At 47.1% G+C, this 11,343-nt stretch overlaps 1 protein-coding gene across 1 annotated transcript; it reads left to right on the forward strand.

Annotated features, from left to right (window-relative positions):
• The first annotated feature begins 405 nt into the window (after nt 1-405).
• On the forward strand, nt 406-9,787 carry LOC137302320 (monocarboxylate transporter 13-like). Its single transcript, XM_067971958.1, has 4 exons — nt 406-610; nt 4,058-4,201; nt 5,441-6,229; nt 9,522-9,787. Exons 1-4 carry the CDS (start codon nt 406-408, stop codon nt 9,785-9,787), a joined length of 1,404 nt encoding a protein of 467 aa, XP_067828059.1.
• Nucleotides 9,788-11,343: the final 1,556 nt, after the last annotated feature.

The following is an 11,343-nucleotide window of genomic DNA, read 5'->3' on the forward strand; positions in this document are numbered from 1 at the left end:
TAATCCATTTGTCTTACCGATTTGACGAGAGGCAGTTTCCAAACAGCGTGTTTCAACTTGCCTGATGGACCATCCCGATTAAAGGTTTCTTTTTAACTCTTGTGCTCATCAAGGTGTGGGGGATGTTAGTGTTGGGGACTTTCTACTCATCCACCATAGTATCAGCGACAAGTGCATGGTATGGTACAAGAGGAATGGGATTCCATGGGACAGTTGGGGTACAGGAGGGATGGGCTTCAATGGGAGAGTTAGGGTACTAGAGGGACTGGCTTCAATGGGAGAGTTAAGGTACGAGTAGGATGGGCTTCAGGAGTATGCTGTTCAGGAGTATGCTGTTCAGGAATATGCCTCCGGGTCAACTCTTTCATTTTGTGTTGCCTAACATAGGTCTCGCACCAGTCCAGAATGGCCCAACCTGTCTACAGCGAGCCGCCAGACGGGGGCTGGGGCTGGATAGTCGTTCTAGCGGGTTTCCTGAAAAACTGTTTGGTGTTTGGAATTATACGTTCTTTTGGAGTCTTTTTCATCCAGTTCATTCAATACTACGAGGAGTCATCTAGCCGTGTTTCCTGGATCACTTCAATCTCGGTGGCCACACAACAGTTTGCAAGTAAGCGTTTGTTTGTCCCTTCCGTTCTAGACCTTTAGTTTGAAGCTATCCTCTGAACCAAAAAATCTCTTATTGTCAGGCTCCTTTTGGTTCACTGGATACCTGCACTTTGTGGTATGGTACTTAGGTACACAGACCTTGAAGGTCCCAGATTTGAACCATGGTGTGCGCTAAGTTACCTGATCTCAGCCAGGGTGGCAGTGAGGACATTACAATTGGCCTCAGTGCCCCTGGAATAGGTAGGAGAGAAGGATCTTCCAGGGTTCCTGCACTTGATTGCTATCCAATGATTCCTGCCGATAAGTCAATGTTGAATGAGGACACGGTTGTGTTGAGTAGTGATGTCCTCCAACACCGACAAGCCTTCCAATAGTCACCATCTAGAAGGGCTACTGGGGAACCTGGATCTGTCAGCCAGCAAGTCACCACCTTCAGAACACGAGGGGAGAAAATTGAGGGCGGGAGAGGATTATATTTTAATGGGGTCAAATTTCAAAAATCCGGAATTGGCTTCTTCAATTTTCTCAGCTATGGCCAACATCTTCATGAGTACCAAGAGCTACAACAGACCAGGGTCTATGAATATGTGACAGGTCAGAATCTATGGGGTGTGTGTGACAGGTCAGAATCTATGGATGTGTGCAACGTCAGAATCTATGGGGTGTGTGTGACAGGTCAGAATCTATGGATGTGTGCCAGGTCAGAGTTTATGAGGTGTGTGTGCCAGGTCAGGGTCTATGAGGTGTGTGTGCCAGGTCAGGGTCTATAGGATGTGCGTAAGCAGGCCCGGTTGCTTGATCTGCTTATTAATCAGATTACAGCGGAGACAATGGACTAGCAGTGAGATTCTGTTGCTCTCTCTGTTCAGGGGCAATGTAATGGTTTAAAAACTTGATCGCCAGTCTGAGAGAGTCAAAGCAATTAACTGCGATCGTCCAGTTCAACATAACAGGTATGTCCTGTCCACAAGAAGCAGGACAAATCCAATCCGGCCAATTACCACTCCATCAGTCTACTCTCAATCATCTGCAAAGTGATGGAAGGTGTCATCAACAGTGCTATCAAGTGGCATTTACTCACCAATAACCTGCTCACTGATGTTCAGTTTGGGTTCCGTCAGGACCACTCGGCTCCGGACCTCATTACAGCCTTGGTCCAAACATGGACAAAGGAGCTGAATTCCAGAGGTGAGGTGAGAGTGACTGCCCTTGACATCAAGGCAGCATTTGACAGAGTGTGGAACCAAGGAGCCCTAGTAAAATTGAAGTCAATGGGAATCAGGAGGAAAACTCTCCAGTGGCTGGAGTCATACCTAGCACAAAGGAAGATGGTAGTGGTTGTTGGAGGCCAATCATTTCAGCCCCAGGACATTGCTGCAGGAGTTCCTCAGGGCAGTGTCCTAGGCCCAACTATCTTCAGCTGCTTCATCAATGACCTTCTCTCCATCATAAGATCAGAAAGGGGAATGTTCGCTGATGATTGCACAGTGTTCAGTTCTATTCGCAACCCCTCAGATAATGAAGCAGTCCGTGCCTGCATGCAGCAAGACCTGGACAACATCCAGGCTTGGGCTGATAAGTGGCAAGTAACATTCACACCAGACAAGTGCCAGGCAATAACCATCTCCAACAAGAGAGAATCTAACCAACTCCCCTTGACATTCAACAGCATTACCATCGCCAAATCCCCCACTATCAACATCCTGGGGGTCACCATTGACCAGAAACATAACTGGACCAGCCACGTAAATACTGTGGCTACAAGAGCAGGTCAGAGGCTGGGTATTCTGTGGCGAGCGACTCACCTCCTGACTCCCCAAAGCCTTTCCACCATCTACAAGGCACAAGTCAGGAGTGTGATGGAATACTCTCTACTTGCCTGGATGAATGCAGCTCCAACAACACTCAAGAAGCTCGATACCATCCACGACAAAGCAGCCCGCTTGACTGGCACCCCATCCACCACCCTAAATATTCAATCCCTTCACCACCGGCGCACAGTTGCCGCTGTGTGTACCATCCACAGGATGCACTGCAGCAACTCGCCAAGGCTTCTTCAACAGCACCTCCCAAATCCACGACCTCTACTATCTAGAAGGACAAGAGCAGCAGGCACATGGGAACAACACCACCTGCACGATCCCCTCCAAGTCACACACCATCCCGACTTGGAAATATATCGGCCGTTCCTTCATCGTCGCTGGGTCAAAATCCTGGAACTCCCTTCCTAACAGCGCTGTGGGAGAACCTTCACCACACGGAATGCAGCGGTTCAAGAAGGTGGCTCACCACCACCTTCTCAAGGGCAATTAGGGATGGGCAATAAATGCTGGCCTTGCCAGCGACGCCCACATCCCACGAACAAATAAAAAAGGGTCCTCTTTACCAGATTCACAGTAAGGTGGGTGAACAACGTGTCTGTTTTTTTTGGCTGAGAAGTCTGTCACTGTAAGAATTGTTGCTCAATGGGTCCATTTTCATTAGTACCGAAGGTACCTTTATGTTTTGTCGGCTCAACGTGAAAAACTAGGAAGCTTACAAACTAACTGTATACCTCATGTATACCTCAACTGTATACCTCATGTTCCTCAGTTCAGGGAGGGGCTTTTGAGTTGGGAATTAGTGAGAAGTATTGGATGTGGCCGGAATTGTACAAGGTGTATCGCAGAGGCCGATTGGAGGTCTCATCCGACATCCACACACACACCCATTTTCTAGAGAAGTCACTAGCTATGAGAAGTGGCTGATTTCTTTTTGTTCCTTCCATAGCCCGGCAGTACCTACAGCAAATCTACTGCTGTCCTGGTTGGAATCAGCTAACTCAACATTAACTGGGAGAGTGAACCTGGGACAACAACAACTTGCATTATAAAGTGCCTTTAATGTAGAAAAAACATCCATAGCACTTCAAAGAGGCGTGATCAGAAATCAATGGACACCGAGAAAAAGGAGGAGATATAAGGAGGGATGGGCAAAAGCTTGGTCAAAGAGGTGGGTTTTAAGGAAGATCTTAGAGTTGGAGAGGTAGGTGGTGAGGAGGAGGGAGGAAATTCCAGCTCCAAATGAGATCTAGGCGGCTGAAGGCACGGTCACCAATGGTGGGGTGAAGGGGGGGAAATGCATAAAAGGCCAGAGTCAGAGGAATGGAAAGTTTGGAGGAGGGGCACAGAGATGGAGGAGGTTTGATAGGAAGGAGTGAAGGATTTAGACACAAGGATGAGAATTTTAAATTGAGACATTGGAGTTAATATAGGACAGCAAGGAAAAGGAGACAAGTCAGCAAGGGAAGGACTTGGTTCGGCATGGGATACAGGCAGCAGAGTTTTGGGTGAGCTAAGGTTTACAAAGGATTGAGAATGGGAGGTCAGCCAGACTTTTTTGCTCTGCAGTACCCTTACCGACTCAGCCATTGAGAACCTCACTAACCAGGTTTTTTTTGCATTTACAGGTCCAGTGGGGAGTGTATTTGGGACGCATTGTGGAGCCCGTCCAGTGGTGATGGTCGGTGGGGTTTTAGCCTCTGTGGGAATGTTTACAGCCTCATTTGGACAGAGTCTTCTGCACATGTACCTCTCCATTGGAATCTTGACAGGTCAGCCCAACGGGTTTAATATAAGGTTCCTTTCCCTGCATGGTGTATGGGTTGGTGCTGAAGGGGTGGAAATATCTACTTCATCAATAGTCAACATGAGGTGGAGCTGAAAATATAAGATAGGGATGGGGAAAGGCACTCAGTGCCATCTTCCTCAGAGCGTCATTCAGGCCCATGTACCGAGGGTCACTGACAGCAACTCGCTCTTTTTCAAACTTGTATCCTTCCACGCCACTGAACTGGCAACTTCTCAATGGTTCAGTGAGTTTATCCAGGGAGTCGCTGAGTCATACAGACCAGGAAGTTCCAGGTTTGATCCCCAATCGATACTGGGTTAGCTGATCTCAGCCATGAAAGTAATTTGGGGGTTACAATTGGTGTTCAGTGGGCCATGGAGGGAAAATCAACTAGGGTTCCTGCATCTGATAACCGTCCTGTGCGTGTCTGGATATCGGCTTGGCTGAGATGTCCTCAGTGGTCAAATGGACTCACTCAGAGCTCTATACACTCCTCTCTATAAAGCCTAGCATCTGCTTGCTTCCCCATAACAGGGCAGGCAAGATTGGGAACTCTGCATCAGGGAGATTTGAACCTGAGCCATCAATCAATGGCACCCATATGCTGCTCCTTCAAAGGATCGCACAATGAGCTACCCTCAGCTTACGGAGACCCCTTCTCCTCAGAGCAGAACATGAACTGTAATGAAGAGACTCATTTAGGAACTGGAATACGTTGCCTGCTGGTGTGGTGCGTGCTGACTCCCTGCATGCCCTCAAGAAGGAGCCGGTCTGGTTCTTGACTGGGGCAGAGATCATATAGAAGGTAAGTGGCTTCATAAATATCACTTGGTCCGTGTGATCTCCTCGATTGGTTTCGATCGCCCGAGGGGATGGGAGAGGAATTTTCCAGAGTATTTTTTCCCTTATTGGCCCTGGGTTTTTCACCTCTCCCAGGTGAAGAGGGGTAAGTGTTTAATCATGATGCTCCAACCATAAGGTGTGGGGCAGGCTTGATCTTTTCGTGCAGCTGGTCTTTTCCTGCCAGTCAATTTGGCATGCTTTGTTCGTATATAAACCAGGGCAACAACCCATTGCTCAAGGAACAGTTAGGTCTAAAATTTAATCTTTGATAATGCATGCCTCAAGCTATGTAACAGCATAAACATAGTATCCCACTCATCTATAAAAGATGCATCTAATTGAGAAGATGGCCTTCACTGTTTCTTGTTTTCCTCTCCAGGTTTTGGTTGGGCTTTGGTCTTCACCCCCACAATGGCCATGATCTCCAGATACTTCAAGAGACGCAGAGCCTTGGCAACCGGTTTGGCGTTTACCGGAGTGGGGGTCTCATCATTCGTCTTCTCTCCACTGTTTCAGCTCCTGATCGATGAGTATGGTTGGCGTGGGGCCCTCCAGATCCTGTCTGCAATGATGTTGAACCTCTGTGTCTGTGCGGCCCTGCTCAGACCCATCACACTCCGAGAGGACCTTCTTGTTGCCTCAAGGGGACATCCTGATGATGGAAAGAAAGGCACTGAGTGTTGGGGCAAAGTGACCCCCGCCTTTGATCTGACCCTTATCCTGCACCGTGGCTTTATGGTGTACACTTTCGCATTAACCCTGATGACCACTGGCTTCTTTGTCCCCTACGTCCATCTGGTGGCCCATGGAAAGAACCTGGGATTGAGCGAATACGAGGCTGCCTTCCTGTCGTCTGTCACTGCCATCTCTGACACTGTCGCTCGGCTCTTTTCTGGTTGGGTGGCTGATCTCAAGCTGGTTCGGACAATCCACATGTTATTCCTCTGGAGCGTTCTCACCGGACTCAGCCTTTTCCTCATTCCTGTGGGGCAGACGTATTCCAGTCTAATGGGGATCCTTATCTTTCATGGCTTCTGTGCTGGAGCCCTTGCCCCACTCATCTTTGCCAATCTCCCAGATATCGTAGGAATTGGCCGTATTCTCAATGCAACCGGGCTCTTTCTGATGCTAATGAGTATTGGCGGACTACTTGGGCCTCCCCTATCAGGTAATGTAGGTTAACACTTACTGGATTAGATATGATTATAGTATATAAAGTATTGAAGAAAGGCTGAAGGCCCCTAAAAGATAAGAACTGTGAGATAGAGAGGAACAATGTGGCAAATAGTGGCAATTGGTGATGGTGGAGATGTAGCTTAGTTCATGTTGATGTTAGAAATTAGTAATGGTCACTGAAAGATTTGGGAGTTGGGGCTACAATAGACTAGCTCCCCTAGGTTAAGGGAATGTAAAATCAGCCAGGATTCCCACTAGTGATCACCAACCAATGCCCCTTTCTGGAAGTTCATGTGTCTGGACCAAGGGAGTGCACAGGATCAGGCTCCGTGATGAAGTCCTCTATAGCCTCCCTGTCATAGCTCACACATGAATAATGTGCGTGGTCTGATAGGATGGTGCATACAACCCCACCCCACTGAAGGAGTTGAAGTCTCGGGACAGCAGGGGAGAATATTCCAGACAAAATAGCCTCAGAGTGGTTGAATGTTCATAGGATAAAAGTGACAAGCAAAGGACAGTCAACAGTGTCAGTCGTGGCTCAGTTGGTAGCAGTCATACCTCTGATACAGAAGGCTGTGGGTTCAAGCACAATCCTCGAGATAAGAGCAAAATCCAAGCTAACACTTCAGTGCAATACTGAGGGAGTGGAGCGCTGTCAGACATACCCATCTTTCAGATGAGACATTAAAGCGAGGCCCTGTCTGCCCTCTCAGGTGGACGTAAAAGATCACATGACACTATTTTGAAGAGCAGGGGAGTTCTCCCTGGTGTCCTGGTCAATATTTATGCCTCAACCAACATCATTCAAACAGATTATAGAGTCATTATTAAATTGCTGTTTGTGGGAGCTTGCTGTGTGCAAATTGGCTGCCGCGTTTCCTACATTATATCAGTGACTACACTTCAAATAGTACTTCATTGGCTGTGAAGTACTTTGGGACGTCCTGAAGTTGTGAAAGGCACTGTATAAATGCAAGTTCTTCCTTTCTTTACTTGTCATTGGACAGCTGTAGCTGACATTTTTGATATCTCATTCACAACAGGGAGAGAATCAGAGCATTTGGATCAGTGCTGGATTGCAGAATCAGGTCTAATATTTAATGTTTTGGAGCAAAAACAGTCTAATTATGGGAAGTGGGATGTTAAAACCCACAGGAGGAGCAAACGTTACACCGTGTAGGATCCATATAGACCCAATCTCTCCGTCCCAGGTGAATCCCTAGTCCTGCTGAGTTTACTGTCTCAGTAAGGTCACTGTAATTGGTCTCAGCGTTCCTGGATTAGGAAAGGAACATCAGCCAGGGTCAGACTCGGCTGTGATGCCTCCATGCTCGAACAGCTCACCGACACTCAATGTCTAAACTTGTAAGTGAAGAATGGTCATTCGGGTGAGGTAACTGAGGTCAACCAAGAGGTAAACCGACACAATTGTACCCCAGCAAGAGCCAGTGCCTTCAGGAGACGGTGAAACAGAAAGCGAAAAAATCGGGGTAAAACTTAAAACTCAAACAACACTGAGTTTCTGAAAACCAGATCCCATCTAATGAATGAACTGGAATTTCTGAATATTAACCAGATACTTTGATATATATTAATGACCAGGACTTGGGTACACACGGTATAATTTCAAAGTTTGCAAATGACAAGAAACTCGGAAATGAGGAGGATGGGGGTCATTGACAGATTGGTGAAATGGGCAGAAACATGGCAGATGAAATTTAACGCAGAGAAGTGTGAAATGATGAATTTGGTAGGAAGAATGAGGAGAAGCAATATAAACTACATGGTACAATTTTAAAGGGGTAGAAAGAACAGAGAGTCTTGGGGGTGTATATACACAAATCGTTGAAGGTGGCAGAACAAGTTGAGAAGGCTGTTAAAAAAGCATACGGGATCCTTGGCTTTATAAACAGAGGCATAGAGTACAAAAGGAAGGAAGTTATGCTAAAACTTTACAAATCACTGGTTAGACCTCAACTGGAGTATTGTGTCCAATTCTGGGCACCACACTTTAGGAAGGATGTCGAGGCTTTAGAGAGGATACAGAGGAGATTTACTGGAATGGTACCAGGGATGAGGGACTTCAGTTACGTGAGTTACGAGCAAAGCTGGGATTGTTCTCCTTGGTGCAGAGAAGGTTAAGGGGAGATCAAATGGAGGTGTTCAAAATCATGAACGGTTTTGATGGAGTAAACAAGGAGAAACTGTTTCCAGTGGCAGAAGGGTCGGTAACTAGATTTAAGGTAATTGGCAAAAGAACTAGAAGTAAGATGAGGAGAGATTTTTTAATCGCAGGGAGTTGTAATGATCTGGAATGCACTGCCTGAAAGGGTGGTGGAAGCAGATTCAATAGGAACTTTCAAAAGGGAATTGGATAAATACATGAAAGGGAAACGTTTGCAAGGCCAAGGGGGAAGGACGGGGGAGTGGGACTAATTGGATAGCTCTTTTGAAGAACCAGCACAGGCACACTGGGCCAAATTGCCTCCTTCTGTGCTCTATCATTCCATGATATTAAGTTTGGTCTTTCATGTGACATTTAGCAAGAGGCTTGTTGCTAAAACTGAAAGTGCAGAGAAAACAAGCTATAAATGGAGGGGATTTGGCTCAGTGACAGCAGAGATTAACAGAGTGCACATCTGAGTTCCACGGGGATCAGTCCTGAGATGATGTGTTTCTAAATGATCTCCAGAGTGTCAGCAGCTAGTACAGAATACTGAGAAATGTATAGTCTCCAAAAACAAACCTGCAGCTAACAAATATAATTTCAGTGATAAGGTGAGGCAGGATAAATAGGTATTTAGCAGTCTCACTCAGAGTCCGCATAGAACAGCTGGTACAGCAGGAGGCGCTAGTCACTTGTTGGTGCAGTGTAGAGGGAGCTTTACTCTGAATCTAACCTGTGCAGCACCTGCCTTTGGAGTATTGGATGGGACAGTGTAAGGGGAGCTTCATTCTGTATCTAACCGTGCTGTACCCGCTGTGGGATTGTTTGATGGGACAGCGTAGAAGGAGCTTTACTCTGCATCTAACCCATGCTGTACCTGTCCTGGGAGTGTATGATAGGACATTCTAGAGGGAGCTTCTTTCTGTATCTAACCTGTGCTATACCTGCCCCAGGAGTGTTTGATGCTGACATGGAGTGCCTGAAATGGAAAGTGTTCATTCCCCGGAATGATGTCCCTCAGCGTTCTGGCAATACTATTTGCAAGAAAGTAATACAGGGGCTCCGGGAGTGAAATAAATATTGAAGAAAGTGACAGTTTTATCTCTCCACTCAGGGTTCCTGGAGGATCTGACGGGAAGTTACACCGTCTCCTTTATGACTGCAGGCGGCTTCATCTTGGTGGGATCTCTCGTCCTCCTCTTCCTTCCGAACTTTTTTGTCCGCTCCACGATCCTTGCTGAGCGACGGACTTCCAGCGCCAAGGGTAACGGAAGGGGCAGAGAGCACCCTGCTCCAGAGAACGAAGTGATGTTGTACGGTAAACCGGCAGAAACGGAGCTGAGCAGCGGCCTGCAGCAATGTTCAGAAAGTAGCTGTTAGGCACAACCGCCCCCACAACCCCTCCCCCCTCGACAGCCCCGAGCGCGTTGTGGTGACGCAACGCGTCGATTGCCTCAATGCCCTGTGCCTCGGAATGGAACGTTACAGTCTACAGCCTGCGATCCCCGCACCTATTAAACGACCGTGTGATTTCCCGCACACGGGGAGATCAGAATGAAACTCACGCTTGGCTGCTCTTTCATACACTTCCTAGTGGCCTGATACAGAGCAGGCAAGGCCAGAGAATCGGCATCTCCCGGACCTCGTAGATAAGAAATGGGCCCTCAGCCAAGAGGCCTAGTGGTGGATTTCTGTTTTAGCACCTCTCCTGTTTATTGTTAGATGCTGTGACAGATTCCTGTCAGCAAACCTAAGGCAGCAGTCGATTGATGGGATTACAAGGATGAACATACCCTACCCTTTTTAAACAATCCCCCTCCCGACAGCTGTCCTATCCTTAGTCCTCCTCCCCTCAGTTTCTTCTCTGACTCTCCTAAAGGCACCGGCTCGTACCAAGGTGCAGTACGCAAGGGGTGGCAGCGTCCACAGGTACCTCGCTCAAGTGGCCATTCACCATGTGTGAGTCTAGACAACAAGTGCTGATGGGCTGTTCAACTATAGGAGCCTCTCATCTGAGCCTGGTCCTGTCGTCACCGGGCATTCACACCTTACGGCAGGAGCCAGGGAACAGCAACATGGAGCCCTCGTTTTGGTTCTTATATTTTTTCATGTTTCCTTCCCTACCCTGATCCCCGCATTTACACCTTAGAAATCTGAACGAAACAAATCGACACAAAGAAGTTCTGTTCAATTTAACAGACCTTTTTTTCAGTTATCCTGCACTGCTCTAAGTTACATGATTGTTAAGCGTCAGCCTTGGCTCAGTTGGTAGCACACTCACCTCTCGAGTCAGAAGGCTATCCCACTCCAGAGACTTGAGCACGTAATCTAGGCTGACAATCCCAGTGTAGTACTGAGGGAGTGCTGCACTGTCGAAGGTATATCATTTGGATCAGACATTAAACCGAGGCCCCACTTGTCCTCTCAGGTGAATGTAAAAGAAGAGCAGGGGGCATCTCCCTGGGGTCCAGGCCAATATTTATCCCTCACCCAACACTGCTAAAAAAAAATGATCTAGTCATTATCACATTGCTGTTTGTGGGATCTTGCTGTGTGCAAATTGACTGCCGTGTTTCCTACATTACAACAGTAACTACACTTCAAAAGTACTTCACTGGCTGTATAGCGCTTTGGAATGTCCAAAAGGTCATGAAAGGTGCTGTCTAAAGCAAGTTCTTTCTTTCTGTTGTGTTACTGTGTCATATTATGTTACTATTTTGCCTCCATAACTGCACTTCAAAGCAATTCATTATATGTGAAGTGCTTTGGGACATTCCCCAGAGATGTTTTGTGGCCCTTTAAACACAGACCTTTCTCATTTTTACCTGAACATCTCCTGTGCCGTTGCTCATAGATAATTAATTTTTAAAAATTGGGCCAGAGTGCACCTGAGCAGCCTATTCTTATTGTCCCCTTTGCTTATAAAAGACTTTTTT

The sequence above is a fragment of the Heptranchias perlo genome, chromosome 35, assembly GCF_035084215.1.
Source record: "Heptranchias perlo isolate sHepPer1 chromosome 35, sHepPer1.hap1, whole genome shotgun sequence".
Lineage (NCBI taxonomy): Eukaryota > Metazoa > Chordata > Chondrichthyes > Hexanchiformes > Hexanchidae > Heptranchias > Heptranchias perlo.

What these genes read in the sequence shown, in the direction of transcription:
- LOC137302320 (XM_067971958.1), top strand. Translation starts at nt 406, where the DNA reads ATGGCCCAACCTGTCTACAGCGAGCCGCCAGACGGGGGCTGGGGCTGG. An exon ending in GGCCACACAACAGTTTGCAA is followed by an intron (nt 611 to 4,057) that starts GTAAGCGTTTGT and finishes TTGCATTTACAG; the next exon opens with GTCCAGTGGGGAGTGTATTT. An exon ending in ACTTGGGCCTCCCCTATCAG is followed by an intron (nt 6,230 to 9,521) that starts GTAATGTAGGTT and finishes CTCTCCACTCAG; the next exon opens with GGTTCCTGGAGGATCTGACG.